This window comes from Erpetoichthys calabaricus, chromosome 9 (genome assembly GCF_900747795.2).
Source record: "Erpetoichthys calabaricus chromosome 9, fErpCal1.3, whole genome shotgun sequence".
In the NCBI taxonomy this organism is placed as follows: Eukaryota; Metazoa; Chordata; class Cladistia; order Polypteriformes; family Polypteridae; genus Erpetoichthys; species Erpetoichthys calabaricus.
This window is the reverse complement of record NC_041402.2, coordinates 60023818-60048152: the sequence shown is the minus strand read 5'-3', so window position 1 is coordinate 60048152 and position 24335 is coordinate 60023818. Positions and strand designations below refer to the sequence as shown.

Here is a 24335-nt window from a genome sequence, read left to right as displayed (position 1 = left end):
TATGACAGAAAATTAGAAAAATTGCTTAAGAAAAAAAAACCAGATGGTTGTTATAAACAATTTAATAATAAATTACTGAGGGAGGCTTAATACCTACTTAGCCTAACATCTGGTTGCACTGTGTCCCACTGGACCTTAATGCAAAAACACCACTGCAGAAAAGTCTCAGAAAAGTAAATTCTGGGTAATACAAATGAATAAATTAGCTTTTCAAAATTGGGTGAATTAGGAAATATTAAACTTGTATTATTTACCATACCATACCATATTTATTTGTTGAGCGCTTAAAAACACAGCATTACAACCGACCAAAGCGCTGTACAGTTAAAACAAACAGGACTAAAAACAAAATATTAAAGCAAACATTAAGAGAGAATTTGAACTAAGAACTAAAAACAGGTCAGAGGATCCAATAAAATAGAGAAAATAGCGAAAAACAAGTAGAAAATGAAACAAGTTAAGAATTAAAAGCCAATGTGAAGAAGTGCGTTTTTAAGTGTAATTTGAATGTGGCAACTGAAGTGGCTTGCCTAACCACTAAGGGTAGGGAGTTCCAGAGCCTTGGTGCACCGACGGAGAAGGCCCTTTCACCACGAGCTTTGAAACGTGCCTTGGGAACGGTTAGAAGGAGTTGATCTGCGGATCTAAGAATGCGAGGGGGATTGTATCGATGGAGCAAAACACTCAAATAGGCGGGGGCTAGACCATTTAATGCCTTATAAGTTAGGAGGAGTATCTTAAAATCGATTCTGAATCTAACCGGCAGCCAATGTAAGGTTTTTAAAATTGGAGTAATATGTTGGCCACTGCCACTCCCTGTTAGAAGCCTTGCAGCTGCATTTTGAACCAGTTGTAGTCTAGAAAGAGTGGCTTTGCTGATACCATAAAGGCAGGAATTAGAGTAATCAAGCCGGGACGTAATAAATGCATGGATTACTGATTCCAGGAGATGGTTAGACAGAATAGACTTGAGTTTGGCGATACGCCTGAGCTGGAAAAAACAGCATTTTACTGTGCTGTTGACTTGAGCATCCATTTTCAGGAACGAATCCATTTTGATTCCGAGATTAAAGACAGATGAAGTTACTGGAGTGGGGAGAGAGTCGAGGCCAAAAGATGGAATCTGTTTGTAGTCGGGACTAAAAACAATGACCTCAGTTTTTGAATCATTCAGGTGAAGGAAATTTACAGCCAGCCAATCCTTAATGTCAGATAGGCAGTCGAGGAGAGGTTTGGTGGAGTCAGTTGGCTTAAGGGAAAAATAAATTTGGCAGTCGTCAGCATATAGATGATATGAAATTGCATGTTTTCTAAAAATTGCCCTAAAGGCAGAATGTAGGTTGAAAAAAGTAGTGACTCTAAGAGTCCTGTTGCAGAAATATGACCTGAACCAGTCGAGGGCTGAGCCAGATACACCAGCCCAGGATTCGAGTCGGGAGATCATGATGCCATGATCGATTGTGTCAAACGCAGCAGATAGGTTGAGAAGAACCATAATCACATGAAGTCCTGAGTCCAATGCCAAAAGGACGTCATTTAGGACACGTAAATGCACGGTTTCTGTGCTATGTTGGGGCTTAAAGCCTGACTGAAAAAGGTCCATTACCTGATGGTCCTGTAAGTGATGAGTTAATTGCTCATAAACTACTTTTTCTAGTATTTTTGACAAGAAAGGTAGTTTGGAAATTGGACGAAGGTTGGAAAGAACGGCAGGGTCTAAATCAGGTTTTTTCAGAATTGGATGTACAACTGCGTGTTTGAAAGCACGAGGAACTATAGCCGAAGATAGACTACTAGTTATGATTTTTAGGACATCGTATCGAATCGCAGGAAACACATCTTTCAGGAGTCTGGGCGGCACCACATCGTCCGGAGAGCCCGAAGGCTTCATTGAGGCAACGATTTTTTCCAGATGGAAGAGCGAAATGGGTTCAAAGCTGGTGAAAGAGCCGTGTGCAGGAACGGCTAAGTCAACAGAGCCAGAAGAAGAAATGGAGATCTGGGATCTAATGTTCGTGACCTTATCCAGAAAAAATGTAACGATCTGATCACAAAGAGCAGTGGAAGTAGAAGAAAAAACAGTTGCAACTGGAGAAAGGACAGCATTTAGTGTTTTATATAAGACACGTTGATTGCCAGAGTTTTTTAAAATGATATCCGCGCAAAAACAAATCTGACTACTATTTGGTATTGGGACCACGCGTCTCTCATGCGGTCGAAGGTAACAATAAGACCATCTTTCCTCCATTTGCGTTCTAGACGCCTACAGTTTTGCCTGATGGAACGAGTTTGTTCGCTTAGCCATGGGTCAACCTTTTAATATTTAATGAAGAGACAGCAGAATTTAGAAATTGATCATCTGCCAACTAAATATTTTACTATTAACAAAGATAAAAAATACATTTTAAAGTTATATCTTAAATTTGACAAGATTACCTTGTTATTTAAAGAATTACCACTCACTAAAATATACTCCTTGACTACACAGTGGTACTTCAGGATTAAGTGCTACATTACTGTTTAATGTTCTCCATGACTTTTCCCCTCTTACAATCCAGGGAAGTGGTTAAATGGTTACTTAATGTTAGCCTGAAATAAGCAAGCATGGGCTGTGACGATGCAGGTTCGGCTTCATGCTCCCATCGGCTATTAGGGAGCCCTTGAACCCAACACCGTCGGTAATGTCACCGATGAGCTAGACAGTGAGGCAATAACACTTGAGCAAGGGGATGATGTAGAATTGTGCAAAAGTGCTTTTATTTAAAACAATAAATCTAAAGTGCAACAGTGTTCAAAGTAAAGTGCAGTAATGCAATGTCCAATAAATAAATAACCCATTAACACTAGAATTACCAGAGCCTACGAAAAAACTCGTAAATCCGTCCCACCTTAAATCGCGTCTTAAAGCCGTTTGCACCTCTCTGCCAGAGTCTTTTGTCATCTAAATGTGATGATAAACAAAAGCTACTAGCAGCCAGCTATTCCATCCCCCCACCGACTTAGAATGAACTCCTAGCTCATGCCTTGCCTTGATTTGATTATTTGGGATTGAAGTGGAGTTTTACAGTGGAAGTAATTCGAGCGTTATTTGGAATACACGCATTTCATGTGTGTTCTGTTTCTACAGTATAGTAGGCTGTGCAAACACATTTTTAAAACAGAAACGTTTTTCATATTCTAATAGTAAATGACAAAATGTAGGCATAAACTATATAACGTATGAAGCCTGAAGTCCATATATCAAAGAAACACTTTCACAAAAGGTACAAATAAGAGAACACGTGCGCTTTTCTTCAAAAATATAACTGCACAAAAAAAAAAGCCGCGTTAGCATGCCACATTGACACTCTTACTACTACTGCCGCGGTGGCGTAATGGTATCAGCTCCTGACTGGGGATCAGAGGGTGGTGAGTTCGATCCCGCACGGCTCCACTTCGAGAAGTAACCTGCTCTTATTCTTACAATTTTAGAATAACAACATAAATTTCATTTCAGTCTGTAACAGCCAGTGTAACTTATGATACTGGTAAAGGTTAGCTTTTTTTTTTTTTTTTTTTAAATTCACTTTTCATTCTTGCAGTCGATGCATACTAACGCCCCCCCCCCCCCCCCCCCAAAAAAAGGGTTCTGACACATAAACGCTGGCGAAGCTGCCTTCTTCGTAGCTCACATAAAATTTTCACACCTGATCTGACGCTGTTCGTTTTCAAATAATATTGCATTAGTGCGATGAAGTTTTCACATACCGGTATATTGTCTCTTTCAGGTGTGTAATAGAAACCACAGCATAGAGAGAAGTGAGTACATTGCTTCTTACAGGAAAAGGTGATGGAAAAAGTGCATTGGTACGAGAATGCAGTCGCGAGTATTCTGCAGTCTTTATGTGAAAACAGCACAAATAATGTGAAATCATTCTCTCCTCTGCATGTCCTGGAGTACAAAAGAAACAGCATACAGCAACATGTGGAGACTGGCAGGAACACTCAATAACACTGAATAAAAAGAAAATCAAGTGACGGTGAGATACGAAGGAAGGCAGCTTCGCCAGCGTTTATGTGTCAGAACCCTTTTGGGGGGGGGGGGGCGTTAGTATGCATCGACTGCGAGAATGAAAAGTGAATTAAAAAAAAAAAAGCTAACCTTTACCAGTATCATAAGTTACACCGGCTGTTACAGACTGAAATGAAATTTATGTTGTTATTCTAAAATTGTAAGAATAAGAGCAGGTTACTTCTCGAAGTGGAGCCGTGCGGGATCGAACTCACCACCCTCTGATCCCCAGTCAGGAGCTGATACCATTACGCCACCGCGGCAGTAGTAGTAAGAGTGTCAATGTGGCATGCTAACGCGGCTTTTTTTTTTGTGCAGTTATATTTTTGAAGAAAAGCGCACGTGTTCTCTTATTTGTACCTTTTGTGAAAGTGTTTCTTTGATATATGGACTTCAGGCTTCATACGTTATATAGTTTATGCCTACATTTTGTCATTTACTATTAGAATATGAAAAACGTTTCTGTTTTAAAAATGTGTTTGCACAGCCTACTATACTGTAGAAACGGAACACACATGAAATGCGTGTATTCTAAATAACGCTCGAATTATTTCCACTGTAAAACTCCACTTCAATCCCAAATAATCAAATCAAGGCAAGGCATGAGCTAGGAGTTCATTCTAAGTCGGTGGGGGGATGGAATAGCTGGCTGCTAGTAGCTTTTGTTTATCATCACATTTAGATGACAAAAGACTCTGGCGGAGATGTGCAAACGGCTTTAAGACGCGATTTAAGGTGGGACGGATTTACGAGTTTTTTCGTAGGCTCTGGTAATTCTAGTGTTAAAGAAACGTGAGGTTAAATTCAATAAATAGAATAATCCTTTAAAACGAGGTTAAAACAAAACAATGCTGAAGGCAGTCTCTTTAAAATCAATCTAAAGCCCGTTGTCTTTTACCTGGCAGCTCTCCTGCTTCTCCCATCTGGGCCACGCAACAGGAGAGTCGCCCTTTCTGCAGCTGGCCTTCTCTCCACACAATTGATCTGGATGCCCCCCGATCCCTGGCTTCGGTTCCGCTCTCCCGATCGAGACTTGGCTTTATACCCAAGGGCCAGGACGCTCACATTTGGACTCCTACACCCAAGCCTCTCGACTCCTGCTGCCTTCTTGGCCTTACGCAGCCAGTCGCCCTTCACTGGTCACCTCCGCTACTCGTTCACTCAGCGGGAGTGACCACTACTACGACTCCTGGGCGTCGGCCTAACACCCAGGCTTCCCACAGCTGCCTGCGAGCGCTCGCGCGCTCATCCGCACCGGCTTTCTCCTTCCTGCTTCCTTCTGCCACATACATTTCCTTCTCTTTTATTTCTTGTACTTGTCTTCCTCAACCGCCTCGCGCTTCTCTATATATGCGAAGAGGACATGGCAGCTGCAGCCCATTAGCCACAGGAACAATCACGGATGTGGGCAGTCTCTCACCTGTGCACTTAGGTGAGAATCGCCCACAACGCAGATCGCCCTGCAGCTCGCTACAGCTACCACGCCCCCTCGCTAAGCCGCGAGCGTGGCGATTATTTATTTAAAACCAAACGGCCTTTGCTGTAAGAGCTGTGGACCCATAACACCACATGGGCGTGTTTGAGAGTGTACCCTGTGATGGGTTAGCACCTCACCCAGGCTCGGTGCTTGTGTGTGATCTTGCCGGGATTATAATCTGACCACTGATACCCTGAAATGAATAAAGTTCACTTGAAAATGGACTGACATTCAATTGAGAAAGGCAGTGGAATTTTTGTTTTGTTCTTGCATTCATAGCACAAGATATTGTATTTCCGTCCTCTTAGTTTCGCATGTTAGTATGAAACTGCTGAGGCCTCAAAGTGTTTATATCTTTCAGATTTATTTTGCACTTGCTCATATTAGACCCATGGAGGAGTATAGTACAGTGGATGATGAAGAGTTTTCTTTGGATTTCCCATGAAAGTGTGAGTTCTTCTTTGGGCTTTATCAACTTGCAAAATCCAAGATCACAGATGCACATGTAAATGTCATGATGAAGTCAGTTGCCATGCTGTTAGTCTGTTGTAGCTGGCATGCTAAGCAGATAGCCTGCTACCTTTTATTTGTTCTAGGTTTATAAAAAACAGAAATGATCACAATGAGTAAATAGTTATTTTCAGCTAAAAGAAAAACACTTAAGGCAAACGTGGCTAACAATCATACTCATTTTAACTGCAAGTAGTAAAAGAGGGTTCTAACTTCCACCATCCCCAGGCAACCGGAAAGAGGTCATAGAAAAGGATGTGTGAATCTACTTAAAGTCCACATTAAAATAAAGAGTAAAATATTAACATATTCCATACTATTATGTTATCATCTGGCATTTCATGTCACTGAATCAATCTATAATAACTTGCATCATAGGTCTCAAGCAGTGCACACACACACTAAAAAACCGTGGTCATGCCAAATCATTAAGCTTTATAAAACACAATTGTATATAACTGAAGCTATGATGGCCTTTTAGGAAGCCATTCCTATGCATAGCTGCAAAATTTAAACAACCTGGTTGGTCTATAATCTTCAAATATGAAAATGTACTAACATTTTTGATATATTAAAATTAAGATGTTTCATGTAAAACAACTATTAAAATGTAGAACTGATATTAATAAATGTGCAGTCAAATAGCAAAAGATGCTCAATCACATAAAAAAGTACATTAATTGTATGGATGACTTAATAATGACATTATGACAATATACTTAAATAAATCGGACACAAAAAAAGCACTGCTATGTTGTATATTACTGACATTGTCAAAATATCCTTTTTAAGAAAAAAAAAGAAAAAAAAAGTTTTTACTACTTTATATTACCATTATTAAGAGCTTGAGATTATTTAATTAAAAAATGTAAACACAAATTATAAAACTACATGGATCTAATCAAATTAACATATTAATTACTTCATGAAGTATTTGCATTACCCTCAAAACAAAAAACAGATTTAGGGTGTGTAAAAATAACCTTGAGATGCTCTGAATTAACTAAACTTTGGCTGTAACTGTACTTTTCAGTTATAACAATGCTATATTACAGAGTAGTAAATTATCTCTAGATCCAGTAATTTAACATTCCCTTTTAAATATTAAAACAAATCATATTATTTAAAATAAACATCAAATGTTAGACATTCTAAATCTTACCTTCCAGCTCAACAGAATCAGGAATGCTGAAGGAACCATTCACAATGTAATGACCAGGGCATATGATAACAACATCCCCTTCATAACATGCGTTTACTGCTGCAAGAGGATCACTATGAAACTAAAGAAAAAATAAACAGAATGTCATACTAGTTACAATGTTTTTTTTTCACTGTTGACAGTATTATTGGTACATAGAAGAATAAAACAAACAAGATCTTATTCAATCAAAACAGCTAGAGGACAGTTGACATAGTAGTGCAGTGGTTAACAATGGTGCCTCATAGATTCAGAGTCTAGGGATTCTGGCCTAGTCATCATCTTGAAGGAGTTTACACATTCTGCACTTGTTTATTTTTACTTTCTTCACTCATTTCAAAGACACATACATTAGGCTAACAGAGGACTTTTTATTGTGCCTACATAACAAAATTAGAGTGAGTGTGTGTGTGTGTGTGTGTGTGTGTGTGTATGTATATGGGTGCACCTAGCAACGGACTAGAGCAGGGGTCGCCAACTCCGGTCCTGGAGGACCACTTTGGCTGCAGATTTTCATTCTAACCCCCGAGTGACCATTTTTTGCTGCTAATTAACTTCTTTTGAACTAATTGTAACTGACTTGTTCTTTAAGACTCAGACCCCTTAATTGTTTCTTTTTCCTTTATTGGCAGCCAAACAATAATGAGATGCAAAATGTGCCAAAACAACTGGTGTCCCTCATACAATATCTGAAAATAAAGAAAGGTGCTCTTAGAAAAGACAAAATCAATTTCGTAAATGTCTGCTAATGCACCAGGAGAGCAGCAACAAGCCACAGAATTAAAGAACGAGTTTCACGACAAGAATAGGCTCCTAATTAAGCAGCTGATTGGAATGAAATTGGTTGGAGTTTGAGGCCCTGACTTAGTTGGTCTTCCATTGGCTCCCTCACTTCACATTTCATTTCTGTTTTGGTGCCATTTATAGAAAGTATTGAAGCAATTCAGAGGAACAATGAAGAAACTAAAGGGAGCAGATCTTAACAAAGAAGTCGATTAAAATGAATTCACAGGAAGTTAATTAGCAGCACAAACAGGGCACTCATTAAAAAAAAAAAAAAAAAGTTAGAATGAAAACCTGTAACCACGGTGGTCCTCCAGGACTAGAGTTGGAAACCCCTGGACTAGAGTACCATTCAGGGCTTATATATTATTCCTGTTTATTGTTTTTGTTCTAATCCAGGACTTCATAAGAACTCATATTAGCTTTGCTTTGTAAAGCTTTGATACTGGTTTCTCTTTGAGGTTATCTGTTGAGCCTTTTTAGCACTTGTGTTCCCATTCTACCTTTCTGAATATGCAATAGACTAGTGCTCCATCAAGGGCTGGTTATTGCTTTGCACCCATTGAAGCAATGATAAATAATTCCATATCCTGCCCAACAATTCTATATAGGATACAACAATTCTATATAGGCTACTATTCTGTATCCAACATTCGATTATATTAGTATCTGTCAAATATTATCACACTCCTGATGACAGCACTAACCTAGCTGAATACTTAACTAAAAAAGCTCATGTATTTCACTTAGCTATTCTCCTTTTGCAGGTTAGCTCAATTGGCTTCAGTTCAATGTTTCATGCTATCAAGCTGTCTTCTCCAATATGACTTTACATTCACCTCTATTTATCGATTCTACTTACCTTGACCGATACTCAGATAATGAAAGTACAGGTCAAGGTTAGCAGAAATAGATGGATGAATCCTTGCTTGTCATCTGGATAGAATGTTCAAGATCAGCCTTGATATTGGTGTTATTCTTACCTTTGCTGCAGTTTAATGTACTTTGCAAGTTTAGAAGGAAGGTTAAACATCAGTGAGTGAACAACCAATAACTTTGTTTACTCCTATTCCCCCAAAACAAATATACTTTAGATATGCTTTTCCGGTACAGTATACTTAATTAAAAAATGTGCAATATTTTATTTATCCCATACTAGTATGATAATAAATTTGACAAATGCAAAGAGTTTAAACTAATTAGAAATATTAGATGCCTTTTAACCATACCAAATCAAAACGCAAGGATGACTAATAATTTAACCTGTCAATTTATTTTTCATTAAAAAGGATGAGAAAAATAGTAGTCACTTATGTATGTAGTAGCAAAGGATGATTCTATCCACAGCTAAAATACACAGTAAACAACATAAACAAGCATCTTCTGAAAGTTCAAGCTTTATTTTTTCTTGTAAATCCACTTAACAAAAACAATGACTAAAAGACATTTACAACAATCCATCATTCATACCTGCAACTCAAACTCTTCTCCAGAAAAATCAGGGCACAATTTCTCCCTCATCAAGCACTGAAGCTGACAGACAGTCATTGACTTGGACACAATATGCACAACTTTATCCTTAGCTGGACGTGGTCCTTTTGACACCGTAGTCTGCACACCAGAATTTACCCGATAGCCTAAAACATATCTAGAAAAGAAGTACAGTAGAAGGATGTTTACAAACATAAAAACCAAATAAGTTTGATTGTAACTTACATGGCACTCTTGTTTCTCTGCAATACATGGTACTAAACAAAAAAAGCTTCTTTATAAAAACATACCTTAACAAGGGATTCTCAATAATCTTCAGCTTCCTTTTCAAGCCTTCCATTGTTTCATACATTTTTAGTCCCTCTACCATTGAAATATTGTCCAACTCAGACTCCGAGTCACTGGTAGGCATACTGTTCCTCAAACTCATAAATTCTTCATATTTCTCTTTACATTGAGAAAGCAAAGTGTAATACTCTGCCACCAAGCCTGAAGGAACCCGATCTTCAAGAATATCATAGTACCTTAAAACATTAAAAATATAGTTTCATACCTTAGTAAGACAATGTTTATCACTTTGAAGATAATCACCTGTCTATTATTATACACAAAGCTTTAAAATCTCTATTCTTATTTCTTCTAGTTATTATAAAAATGGTTACTTTAAAGGGCACATGCATTCCCTACTACAATATTTTAACAAAGCTAACATTTTGGTAAATTGAAGAATGCTTCAGTGTGAAATTCTATTTTAAAAAACATCAAAAAATAGATTTACAATGTCAGCACACCACATACACTTCAGAACAGTTAATCCAAAAAAAAGATAAACATTTCTGGGCTGTGCCAGTACATGGATGGGAGACTAACCAGGAAAAGCTTAGGTTGCTACTGTAAAGGCCAGCAGGGAGCACTTATCCTGGGGTCTGCATACGAATCCCAATGCCCCAGTGCAGTAATGGGGACACGGTGCTGTAGAAATGGAACCATCTTCCAGAAGAGATGTAAAATTGAGATCCCCACACTCTGTGGTCATAAAAGATCCCTGGGCTCCCTTTGTGAACAGTAGGGTGTATCAAAATGTTCTGGTTAAATTGCCCATCATGGCCTGTTCATTCTGAACCCCTAATCATCTCCCATCTCTAATCTGCTAACTATCTGTCATCCTTCACCACCTAACAGCTAATGTGTGGTGAGTGTACTGGCACAAGATGTCTGCTGCTGCCAATGCTGCACATTAGTGGTGGTTGAAGCGGCTAACCCCAGGCTATGTAAACTCTTTGAGTAGTGAGAAAAGTGCTATATAAGTGTGAAGAAATAGTTTATTATTAGTAGTATTTTAGGGAAATGTTATAAGCATCAGTTAAGTCTGTGTCCAATTATTTACAAATGTGTCTGGTAGTTACAGAATAAATTTTCTGGTCAGGAAAACCAAGCGGATCATCAGACATGCATAGACAACCAAAAAACAGCACCAGTAGAAAAATCTGTGTAAAGCGAGTTTTGTGTTTTTTTTTAGTTAGTAGACAAAAGTATATTCTGTACTGCCAGATGTGTAATGGCTTGATGATTTTCATTAGATTCTAGAATAGTTGCTGTATTTACTTGAAATCTGGAAGGCTACAGCACTCCTTGGGGAATGGCTAAAAACATTTCCTCATATATATATATACATATATATATATGTATATATATATATATATATACATATATATATGTATATATATATATATATATATATATATATATATATATATATATATATATATATATATATATATATACATACATATATATATATACATATATATATATATATACATATATATATATATATATACATATATACATATATATATATATATATACATATATACATATATATATATATATATACATACATATATACATATATATATACATATATACATATATATATATATATATACATACATATATACATATATATATACATATATACATATATATATATATATATACATATATATATATATATATATACATATACATATATATATATATATATATACATACATATATACATATATATATACATATATACATATATATATACATATATATATATATATACATATATATATATATATATATATATATATACATATACATAGATAGATAGATAGATAGATAGATAGATAGATAGATAGATGGAATATATATATAGATAGATCTATCTATCTATTATATATAGATATATATTAGATAGATAGAGAGAGAGAGATAGATATATATATAGATATATCTATCGATCTATCGATCGATAGATAGATCGATAGATAGATACTTTATTAATCCCAAGGGGAAATTCACATTGTATAAAATTCACATGTAGATATGCTGCTCTAGTTTTAAAGAGAATTCAATCAAACATGACTAAGCAGCCTTGTCTCCTTTGGTTTATTTTCCAATTTTGTTTTAGATTATGATGAAGACTATAATAAAAACATTTTTAATGCCAGAGAAAACCTAATTTTATAAAACATGTAGAAGTAAATTTGATGTCATAACAAAAACAGCATACTTGGCATGACTGCATGAAAGTAAACCTTGTTACGAACATTGTGTCCAACAGTGATCTCTATACCCAAAATCACAATGAAGCGAAAGGTTTAAAAAAATAAATGTATCTACTACAGTTATAACTATGTCAAAAAGATAAAATAAACATATCTACTACAGTTATAACTATGTCAAAAAGATTGCATGGTCCATGTCATTAATTCAGGTATACCAAAATCATATCTAAATTTAAAACAATTGCAGTCTAACGCAAAAGTGATATTTGTAAAAAAGGATTACTACATAGTACAAGAAAAAGAAAAATAAGGTGTTTATATAATGTTAAAGTCTTTACTATAAGCACTATGATCTTTACGGCCTCTACATCAGCTAAACCGACTCTGCAAGAGAATCAGGTAAGTAAGTCTGCAATTAAATTAAAAAAAAGCTTTGCCTTTTATGGACAGCTACAAAAAAAGAATACTAGCAATACACTGCATTAGTGCAATGGTACAACTTAATCAATTTGTATCTAGTGACATCTAGTGGGCAAAACATCAAAGCAAGTTGAAGAAAAGGCCTTTAAGCATCTGAAATAATGTAAACATAACTTCATTTGTAATTTATCAGCTTGTGCCTCAATACAATATTCTTGAACAATTCAAAAATGTGCTATAAAGGAGGGTTTTAATATCAGGTTAGTAACTAAAGGGGAATATTTTTAGATACAAATACAAAATATATTGATACCATATATAAACCAAGTTGTTGTGATTTTAAAACATTTCTATTTAAACACATATACATATCTTTGTTAAAAGGAAGCTTTGGTTTAACTAAAAAAAATGAAATTGAAATGTAGCACAAGAACCAACATGTTTTCATTAAAGCAAAAGCCAAAAAAAAAAAACAACACACAAACACACAACACTGGTTAAATAAATCAGACACAATATGGTTTCAGTCTGCTACTGAAATAGTAAATACGATTATTGACCTATCAGAATAAAACAGTTATCATGAAAAAATTAGTAAGAAAAATAGTTTTGTTAAAACTATGTATATTAAAAAATGTAATATACATTTCAAGTATTCTATAGCATTATGTTGCTCATGCTTCTTACAACAGACTTTCATTCACAACAGAGGTCTTCATCTTGCACTTTGTACCTGTGGGCTGAAAATAACTTATTTATATCAATACTGAATCATACAAAATATGGCCAGAAAATCAATACCGACAATAATTAAATTGCACATCAACTTCACAGTAACATGGTATGGTTTATTAAGTTTCTACTGATTGCACAAAAGATATGGTGTGGATATTTTAGCCTTGCTACAGTTACAAAAAGTTATGTGTGTGTTGGGTATGAGCACATTTGTATTTCAGCCTTGGATACTGACCACTACAAAGTGTTCTTCAATTAATGGGCAAAGTGATTTACATCCATGTACAGACATAGGCAAATTTGTTGGTACTCTTATATTATAGCTCATTGAAAAAGTGCTCTATGTCTCTTGAAAAGCAAAACAAGTGTGAAGAGAGATAAAGTATTGCTTATTCTACAAAGATATTCAAAAAATGGCCTGGACACATTTATGGTTCCCCTAAAAAAGTTCACTCTAATCCAATTGTTTATGATTTTTCTAATTAGCATTTTTCTGTAATTAGTAACATACAGTATGTCTCCAAATGTGTAATCAGTCATTCAGCCTAATTAAATGGAGAAAAGTAGTCACTCTACTGTTTGGTACCATTGTGTGTCCCACACTGAACATGGACCAGAGAAAGGAGAGAGATGTCTGAGGAGATCAGAAATAAAATTATAGACAAGCATGTTAAAGGCAAAGGTTGTAAAACCGTCTCCAAGCAGAGTGAGGTTTTTGAGACAACAGTTGCTAATATTAAAGAGATTTAAAGGTCCCTGGAACTGTAGCCTACCAACCTGAACATGGTCACAAGAGGAAAATCGACACCAGAACAGGCAGAAGGATAATGAAAATGGTAGACAAGAAGATAATGACAATTTCCAAAGAGATAAACGTTGAACTCCAGGGACAATGTCCCTCAGTGTCTGATCACACCATCCGTCACCTTTTGAGTAACAGTGGGCTCAATGGAAAAAGACCCTGGCAGACTTCACTGTTGAAAGAAAGATATGAAAAAGCCAGGCTTGAATTTACTAAAATACATGTTGACAAGAAACAATAATTTTGGGAGAATGCTCTTTCGACAGATAGGACAAAACTGGTGCTTTCTGGCAAGTTACATCCAAAAAAATTATGCCTTCAAAGAGAAGAACACCATACCTACTGTGAAACATGGAGGAAGCTTGGTTATGTTTTGGAGCTGCTTAGCTGCCTTTGGCACAGAACAATGAAATCTCAAGACTATCAAGACATTCTGAAGAGAAATGTACTTCCCAGTGTCAGAAAGCTTTGTCACAGATCTTGCAACAGGATAATGACCAAAAACACACAGCTAAAATCAACTAAGAATATTTAAGAACTAAATATTGGACTATTCTGAATTTGCACTCTTTTAACTCTGATTTGAAAGGTATCTAATATCTTTGCAAAGAGACGAAACATGAAGTCTGGAGAAGGCACCCTTCAAACCTGACACAGCTGGAACAGTTTGCTAAGGAAGATTGGGCCAAACTACAGGTTGACAGGTGCAGAAGTTTCACAGAGAGCTACAGGAATCATTTGTTTGCAGTGACTGCATCTAAGGGCTGGGCAACAAAACATTTGGTTATGGATCTCATCATTTCTGTCCATGCAATTTTCATTTGTGTTGTTACATAAAATATTCTGTTGAATCAAAACTCTAAAGCAAAGTCTGATTTTTGTTAAATACAGAATAAATAATGATGGGTGCCAATGTATTCAGTTTAAAGTTATTTCTGAGACAATTCATTTTTCGTGGAGGGGTACCAACAAATTTTTCCATGTCAGTAAATCTGAAAAAATCTTTTGTGCAGATAATATTTTGAGGATATGTTGTGTTGAAAAAAAGCTTTACTCAGCTGTTTGGTATCTTGGGTGTGTGTAAGATACTATTTAATGGTTTAATCTGGGAAAACCTACTAAAGTTATTTAAATGTAAACCTTTTTGCAATGAAGGCTTGCTTATCCAAAACTAAAACAGTTTATAGACAAATTCAAAACATGTTTCAGAACACCTGAAACATGGATAAAAGGAACAGTAAATAAAAGTCGACATATCAGAACTAAAAGACTTCGAAGCAAAGTCAATAAGGTGCAAAGCAAATAACAGATTAATGAAGAAAAGAGACAAACTCCAAAAATTAAGTTTAAAAAACCCCTTTACTAAATAAAATGTAAGAAACCTAACCTGTTTACTCTTACCAACAGCATGTTGTTTTGACAAAGATCTCCTAGGCAGTAAGGGGAGAGCTATAAAAATCTAATTTCAAGGAAATTTACGATGACTGTAACAGTAATTAGATGTATTTTAATAGATACTTACAGTCGTAGTCGTGGCTCAACACATCTAACAAAGTAGTCAAAATCATCATCTTCATCTTCTTCATCCCAAATCCTCCAAATATGCTTATAGAAAAACCTGAAAGTGAACATATGTAAAGAAGCTTCAGAAAAGAAACATAAAAAAGAGATCTTTTATTGCTCATATTTTACAGAAAACCATACCACATTTTTATTGTTCAATACTTTAAAACCAATATTAAAAGATTAAAATCCAATATGACAAAAAAAAAAAACTAGAAAAATGACAGAACACTTAAGAATATAACGTTCCCAAATCCACAGCCTATTTCAGCAGTCCTAGACAGAGCACCAAACTACTGCACAGAACTTAATATCAAATTACATACAGAAAGGACCAATTCTTTTTTAAGAGGTATCAGAACAAAAGCCAAAAATATAAAATTTTCCAATAAATATCAAAAGGCAAAGTTAAAAATTTACCTTGGCATCTTTAACATGGAATTCTTCTTAAATTGCAATGATGTACCAAATATAAAACATTCCTAGTCTTAGATTGTGTGCTCTGTTATGAACTTGTATCCTAACCTAGGGATGGTTTCTGTACTGCGGGCTTATTGTTACCCTAAACCTGGAATAAGGGGACTATGCAAATGGAGGAATCTTTAATACGCTAAGAAGAGGTCAAATTGTAGGCTGAGTTTATTAAAGGATCTTTACTTCTTTTGACAGAAAACAATACAACTCTACAAATTTCAGATTATAATGTTACAATTTTGTTTTCTTTTTGCTGTTATTGGTATTCTGTCAGTATAAACATGTGACAAAGTTTCAACAATAACAATGTATTTGTTTCTGAACTAGGTACAATACCAGTTACGTGTGTGTGTGTGTGTATATATTATATATATATATATATATATATATATATATATATATATATATATATATATATATATATATATATATATATATATATATATATATATACACATATACATATACATATACATATACATATACAGTAATCCCTCCTCCATCGCGGGGGTTGCGTTCCAGAGCCACCCGCGAAATAAGAAAATCTGCGAAGTAGAAACCATATGTTTATATGGTTATTTTTATATTGTCATGCTTGGGTCACAGATTTGCGCAGAAACACAGGAGGTTGTAGAGAGACAGGAACGTTATTTAAACACTGCAAACAAACATTTGTCTCTTTTTCAAAAGTTTAAACTGTTCTCCATGACAAGACAGAGATGACAGTTCTGTCTCACAATTAAAAGAATGCAAACATATCTTCCTCTTCAAAGGAGTGCGTGTCAGGAACACAGGCTGTCAGAAACAGAGAGCAAAGCAAACAAATCAATAGGGCTGTTTGGCTTAAGTATGCGAAGCACCGCGGCACAAAGCTGTTGAAGGCGACAGCTCACACCCCCTCCGTCAGGAGCAGAGAGAGAGAGAGAGAGAGAGACATATAAAAACAAAGAGTGAAGAATCAATACGTGCCCTTTGAGCTTTTAAGTATGCGAAGCACCGTGCAGCATGTCGCTTCACTAAGCAGCTGCACACAGAAGGTAGCAACGTGAAGATAATCTTTCAGCATTTTTAGACGAGCGTCCGTATCGTCTAGGTGTGCGAACAGCCCCCCTGCTCACACCCCCTATGTCAGGATCAGAGAAAGTCAGCGCAAGAGACACAGAGAAAAGTAAGTTGGGTAGCTTCTCAGCCATCTGCCAATAGCGTCCCTTGTATGAAATCAACTGGGCAAACCAACTGAGGAAGCATGTACTAGAAATTAAAAGACCCATTGTCCTCAGAAATTATATTTTTATATAATTATATATTTAAATATGCTTACATATAAAATCTGCGATAGAGTGAAGCCGCGAAAGGTGAAGCGCGATATAGCGAGGGATCACTGTACTTCTACATTTGACATTTCCAGAAAAAAAATAATTCTAGTAATTTGATTTTGATTGGTTAACAATTTTTTAGTCAACTCCATAGACATATAAAAACAAGTCAACCATTATGCTGTAATAAGGAATCTAACATGAAAAATCATATAGTACTTATCATATATACACATATGTACCTCTTCTTTGGGTATACTTCTCTAGGTGGTAAGTCCTTTTGTTTTCAGTAATATTTAACCTACATAAATTCAGACAAAGTGATGGAAACATTCTTTAGGGATTTTGGTCCCTGCATCACTTAGTTCCTACAATTTTTTTCAGACAAGCTTTCATGATGCAGACATCCCAATTTATCTCATCCCAAAAGTAATCTGTTACACGAGATTGCATAGGCTTCTGATGTAAACTGAAATCACTGCATGTTCATGGAACCAGCTTGAAGTGATGTGTGATTCAGGGCATGGCATACCTGTATTTGTCACACCAGAAAACATTTCTTCTAATCTTCTCTCGTTCTGTTTTGGTGATCATGTGCCCATAATATCTTCATATATTTGGTCTTACCAGACAAAATAGGAATCTTTTATGGTTTTCACCTGCAGTAGTCCATCCACTTGAAAATCTGACAAATTTTACATTTGAGGTTACCCTTCAGCACACCAGTTTGTAAACAGCTGTAATTTGAATTTGTGTGGCCTTTCACTTAGCATGAATTAGTCTGTTCATTCTCTAAGCCTTTGCCCTTTCTCATCAAGATGGTGTTTTTGCCCACTGGACTGCTGCTCACTTGCTGATTTTTGGTTGTCACCATTTTCTCTGGACTGTAGAGATTATACTATATGAAAATTACAACAAGGCAGTCATTTCTTAGATAATGGAAATAGCTCATCTAACATCAAATATTGGTCATGCATCTTGTAAATTCTAATTTTTGATCAGAGAATTAAACCTCGACTATGTTTGCACTCTATACAATTTAGTTGTAGCCACAATGATTTTACCTAGTAAAGTGGCTGCTTAAATATATAATGTACATTTTGGAAAGTAGGTAATAAACCAACACTAAACATGAAATCTGCAGCCATATACCTTCATACGTGAAGTCTCAACCATTAGCCTAAACTTCTTCAAGAACAGTAAAAATCCTGTGAATACAATAGTATATACTTTCGTTACGAAAGATCAAGATGTTATAAATGATATGAATCAAACTAACTTCTAAAATCTTAGCAAAAGCAGGAGAATAGTTAATAATTCTAAATACTTCTCTTATTCACTACTGTGTGCTCCAAATGCAACAATACAACCTAGATACACTACTAACTCACTAGGTGTCACTATTAAACAATTATTTATATAGATGTTGAAGGGAAGAAAAAAACAAAAACAAAAACCAAATACAGTAGATAATCCTCAAAACACAGGCATAAATTAACAGATTAGAAATGGATACAAGGACTGACAAATTGCTGTTAAGGAACAGCACCAAACAAATTATGGCTTAGAATTGGTTTGGTTAGAGTATTCATGAGCCTATCCATGTATCACAGGGTGCAAGGGAGAAAACAAACTTAGACAGAGTGACCAATTGATTGCAAGGCCAACAATACCCATGCCCATATTTACATTCACACAAGTTACATTTTGGACCTGTATGTCTTTCGAAATGTGGGAGGAAAACCCAGACAGGCATAGTTAAAAAGTACAAACTTGCAAAGGATAATGTCAGTGTTCAGGATTCAGAATAGGTGAAAATGCTAACTCATGATTTCATAGGGACTGTGCAGAAATCAATTGACTTTGTTTATGGTTATCCAGCTTAAGAATGATTATCTTTCTGAGAATATCACTTTTCAAGTGGCTAATAAAAATGTTTTACTGGTGTACTATATAGCAATAAATACCTATGAATATACATTCATTGAGATTATGATGTAATTTACTTTCATAATACATTGAGGTACACGATAATAACAGATAATACATCTAAGTAAGATTATAGTACTATGGGAGGTATTTTACAGAACTGAGGTTATACAAAGAAATCCATTATCCAACCCACTATATCCTAACTACAGGGTGACAGGGGTCTGCTGGAGCCAATCCCAGCCAACACACGGCAGGAAAGAAACCCCAGGCAGGGTGCCAGCCCACCGTAGGGCGTGGGTGCGCGCACACACACACACACACACACACACATACATACACACACACACACACACACACACACACAGAGCACACACTTGGGACAATTTAGAATCGCCAATGCACCTAACCTGTATGTCTTTGGACTGTGGGAGTAAACCAGAGTACCCGGAGGAAACCCATGCAGACAAGAGAAGCACATGCAAACTCCACGCAGGGATTGCGTGTATTAGTCGAGGTATAGCTGCGATTCCTGAGAGGTGATCTACCAGAAATTATCGCAGGAATCTGGGTTCGAATCCTGCTCATGGCACATTGCTGAATGGAAGAATATACAGTATCTCTAAAATAAATAAAAAACAAAAAACTTTCTCTTCATTGAATGGAGGTTTGAATCCTACATTGCAGATGTAGTTGTTTATTTTTCTTTTTTGATTAAACAAACACTGTTTAATGAATGATGATTTGTCATGAAACACATAATAATTAATAATTCTTTGCATTTATATAGTGCTTTTCTCACTACTCAAAACGCTTAGCAATTGCAGGTTAAAGGCCTTGCTCAAGGGCCCAACAGAACAGAGTCCCTTTTGGCATTTTACGGGATTCGAACCGGCAACCTTCCGATTGCCAATGCAGATCCCTAGCCCCAGAGCCACCACTCCGCTGTGCAATGTCCACATGGACAACACGCAGTGTTAAAATCACACTTGAATCATAATTATAACAAACTAGTCATTTAGCCCATTACAATAATGGGTGCTAGAACAGTAGTGCATAAACATTAGTAGGAACAGTCTATATTAAATGGCAAGGGACTTTGACCTCATTCTTTTTGTTGGTCGTATTTTTCTTTCTTTCAGCCTTTCTTTTGTTGATGTTTACTTGCTGAGCTGACTGTTCTTCATGGGCTGCCGCCGTGTATTGTGTGTCTTTAATTTTCTGTGACAGTAATACTGTCTTGTACGTCCGCTGGCTTGTACGTCCGTAATATACCTTTAATTTTCCCTGGCGGTAATACAGGCGTGTGCGTCGGTAATATGCCTTTAATCTCCTCTGACAGTAAAACTGGCTTGTATGTGGCTGTAATATGCGTCACTGTATTGTGTACCTTTAATTTCTTCTCGCAGTAATACTGGTTTGTATTTCCGTACAACGCCTCTAACTTTCTCTGACAGTAATATCGCGCATCGCACCGTGCCCCGCGCATGCGCATTTCACCAGAAGCCCCGTGCATGTGCACTTCACCAGAAGACACACTCACACGGACACCTGGATGCACAAAGGGATTTTATTAAAGAGGATAATAATGCATTTCACTTACTTATATTGCACCTTTACCATCGTCTGAGACGGCTGCACAGATAATCAAGAGGGGTACAATAAAAATGAAAGCACAATGAGAATGAAAAAATAAGTGCACAGCCTTGTGTTTGTATGTATTTATAAAATTTGGGAAGTAATATATTCTAGTTGATACTGACATTTAATTAATTTGAAGTAGGTAAAAATAAATATTTGGAAATACTGCAAAGGGAGTTGTTTATATACTAGTAAACAGCACACACACCATTTAGTTAATTTTATATATATATATTATACAGTACTGTGCAAAAGTTTTAGGCAGGTGTGAAAAAATGCTGTAAACAAAGAATGATTTCAGAAATATAAATAATGATTGTTTATTGTTATCAATTTACAAAATGCAAAGTGAGCAAACAAAAGAAAAATCTAAATCAAATCAATATTTGGTGTTACTACCTTTTGCCTTCAAACCAGCATCAATTCTTAAAAGGTACACTTGCACAAAGTCAGGGATTTTATAGGATTATAGTCAGGTGTATGATTAACCAATTATACCAAACAAGTGCTAATGATCATCAATGTCACACGTAGGTTGAAACAGTCATTAACTGAAACAGAAACAGCTGTGTAGAAGGCTTAAAACTGGGTGAGGAACAGCCATACTCTGCTACCAAGGTGAGGTTGTGGAAGACAGTTTCATGTCATGGCAAGATTGAGCACAGCAACAAGACACAAGGTAGTTATACTGCATCAGCAAGGTCTCTCCCAGACAAAGATTTCAAAGCAGACTGGGGTTTCAAGATGTGCTGTTCAAGCTCTTTTGAAGAAGCACAAAGAAACGGGCAACGTTGAGGATCATAAATGCAGTGGTCGGCCAAGGAAACTTAGTGCAGCAGATGAAAGACACATCAAGCTTATTACCCTTCAAAATCGGAAGATGTCCAGCAGTGCCATCAGCTCAGAACTGGCAGAAACCAGTGGGACCCAGGTACACCCATCTACTGTCCGGAGAAGTCTGGCCAGAAGTGGTCTTCATGGTTGAGTTGCAGCCAAAAAGCCATACCTCCGACATGGAAACAAGGCCAAGCGACTCAAGTATGCACGAAAACATAGGAACTGGGGTGCAGAAAAATGGCAGCAGGTGCTCTGGACTGACGAGTCAAAATTTGAAATATTTGGCTGTAGCAGAAGGCAGTTTGTTCGTCGAAGGGCTGGAGAGCGGTATAATAATGAGCGTCTGCAGGCAACAGTGAAGCATGGTGGAGGTTCCTTGAACGTTTGGGGCTGCATTTCTGTAAATGGAGTTGGAGATTTGGTCAGGATTAATGGTGTTCTCAATGCTGAGAAATATAGGCAGATACTTATCCATCAGGTAATACCATCAGGGAGGTGTACGATTGGCCCCAAATTTATTCTGCAGCAGGACAACGACCCCAAACATACAGACAAAGTCATTAAGAACTATCTTCAGCGTAAAGAAGAACAAGAAGTCCTGGAAGTGATGGTATGGCCCCCACAGAGCCCTGATCTCAACATCATCGAGTGTGTCTGGGATTGCATGAAGAGACAGAAGGATGTGAGGAAGCCTACATCTACAGAAGATCTGTGGTTAGTTCTCCAAGATATTTGGAACAACCTACCAGCCGAGTTCCTTCAAAAACTGTGTGCAAGTGTGCCTAGAAGAATTGATGCTGTTTTGAAGGCAAAGGGTGGTCACACCAAATATTGATTTGATTAAGATTTCTGTTTTGTTCATTCACTACATTTTGTTGATTGATGAAAATAAATGATCAACACTTCCATTTTTGAAAGCATTCTTTGTTTACAGCATTTTTTTACACCTGCCTAAAACTTTTGCACAGTACTGTATATACTGTGTATATTATATATATATATATATATATATGCTGTTCTACAGCATGATTAGAATCGTCTGAGTATTAAAGGTGTAGGTCTATTTTATAAGCATAGTTTATAACAATGTTAATAGAGTATAACTATAATTATTATTCTGTATTAGCATTGATATGAACGATTTGTGAAATTAGTGTTAAGTATAAAAAATGAAACTACAATTATACAATTCAATGTTTATTATATTTATGCATTATTATATCTGTCTTTACACATTTTGCACACATTTAATAAATGAAATATACTTCATCAAGAATGTTTAAAAAAAATCATTCAAAAATGTGTACGTGAATGTAAATATATCTGCACAAACCGACACTTGTGAGTAACATTTTTAGAAAGTTCAAAATGAAATGCAAAATTGCAAAGCGTCTGTGTGCCGACTTGAACAAGCTTTTGCAGAATACATTAAATGACAAGAGGCTGGTCTGCCCTTTCCGAGTTTTTGGTAGCCAACACGAGCCGTGATTCAACAATTCTTTGTAGCCGACCGAGCCATCATTGGCCAATTCTTGATAGCCAAAAACGGGTTGTGAATGGTCAATTCTTGGTAGCCGATACTGGCTGTGATTGGCCCGAGCTTTCAATTCTTGGTAGAATCTTGGTAGCAGAAAGCGATCTGATTGGTTCTCGCTTCCAAGAATTACCTCGACTCAAGGCTGCTCAGGGGCGCCACCATGCCGCCCATACAAAGAAATCCCAAAATTAAACAGTCTTAGTTGTGGATTAGGCCCACTTAAATAAGGCAGTATGATATGAAAATATGTAGCTTTATGGTTCTTAAATGCACCAAGTTCTAAACACTAAAGAATTACTTACCTTAAATGCTCGATTGCCAAAGCAGTTTGGTCAAACTCCCCTGATTCATCAAAAACAACATAAAGTTCTTGCAAAGGAACTTTATGCTCCTTTGCCTCCAATAAATCATTCATCGATTCTTCATTAAGTTCACAGGATTTCATTTCGCATAGAAAAGGTATCACTAGCCTTATAACTGCCTTCAGAATGGTACAGTCCATGTCTACAACCTGAAAAAAAATATATGAAGCACTTTTAATTATTGTATAAGAACTTGTACATTAAACTGAGGAAACATGAAATTGCCAGAAATTAATTTACCTCAACCAATACATTAAAAATCTCAGTGCGCCATATTGCTCGCCATCCAGATGGCTCCAGAACTTTCTCAAGATACTCAGCAGTAAAATCTTTAACCTCTGAAGCTTTACAATCACCTAATTTTAAAAGACAAAAAAAAAAAAAAAAACTTAACCACAACTACTCTCAGGCCAGGTCCACAGTATAGAGTAGCAAAAGCTTAACAGAAATAGTACCTGCACATTTTTTAAAACTGAGTTATTAAATCTTCCAGGAAAACGCACACATATACACATATAAAATCAGGCATTGTTTATCATAAATGCAGTACTTACATGCTATTTAGGAACTGAATTTTGTTCTACAAATGAACTGATAGAAAGTGTGCACTTCACCAAACAAAGCCTTATAAAAGTACACAGTAGATCA

At 36.3% G+C, this 24335-nt stretch overlaps 1 protein-coding gene across 2 annotated transcripts in view; it reads right to left on the bottom strand.

Moving 5' to 3' along the window:
- The window catches only part of shcbp1 (SHC SH2-domain binding protein 1), a 60192-nt gene that overhangs the window by 32399 nt on the left and 3458 nt on the right, over positions 1-24335 (bottom strand). For both annotated transcript variants that reach the window (XM_028809660.2, XM_051931582.1), the window contains exons 3-8: positions 23928-24043; positions 23628-23836; positions 15551-15646; positions 9804-10037; positions 9493-9670; positions 7201-7321 (exon numbers count right to left, since the gene is read on the bottom strand). In XM_028809660.2, the coding sequence (XP_028665493.1) occupies positions 7201-7321; positions 9493-9670; positions 9804-10037; positions 15551-15646; positions 23628-23836; positions 23928-24043 (954 nt within the window). The remainder of the gene's footprint in view (positions 1-7200; positions 7322-9492; positions 9671-9803; positions 10038-15550; positions 15647-23627; positions 23837-23927; positions 24044-24335) is intronic.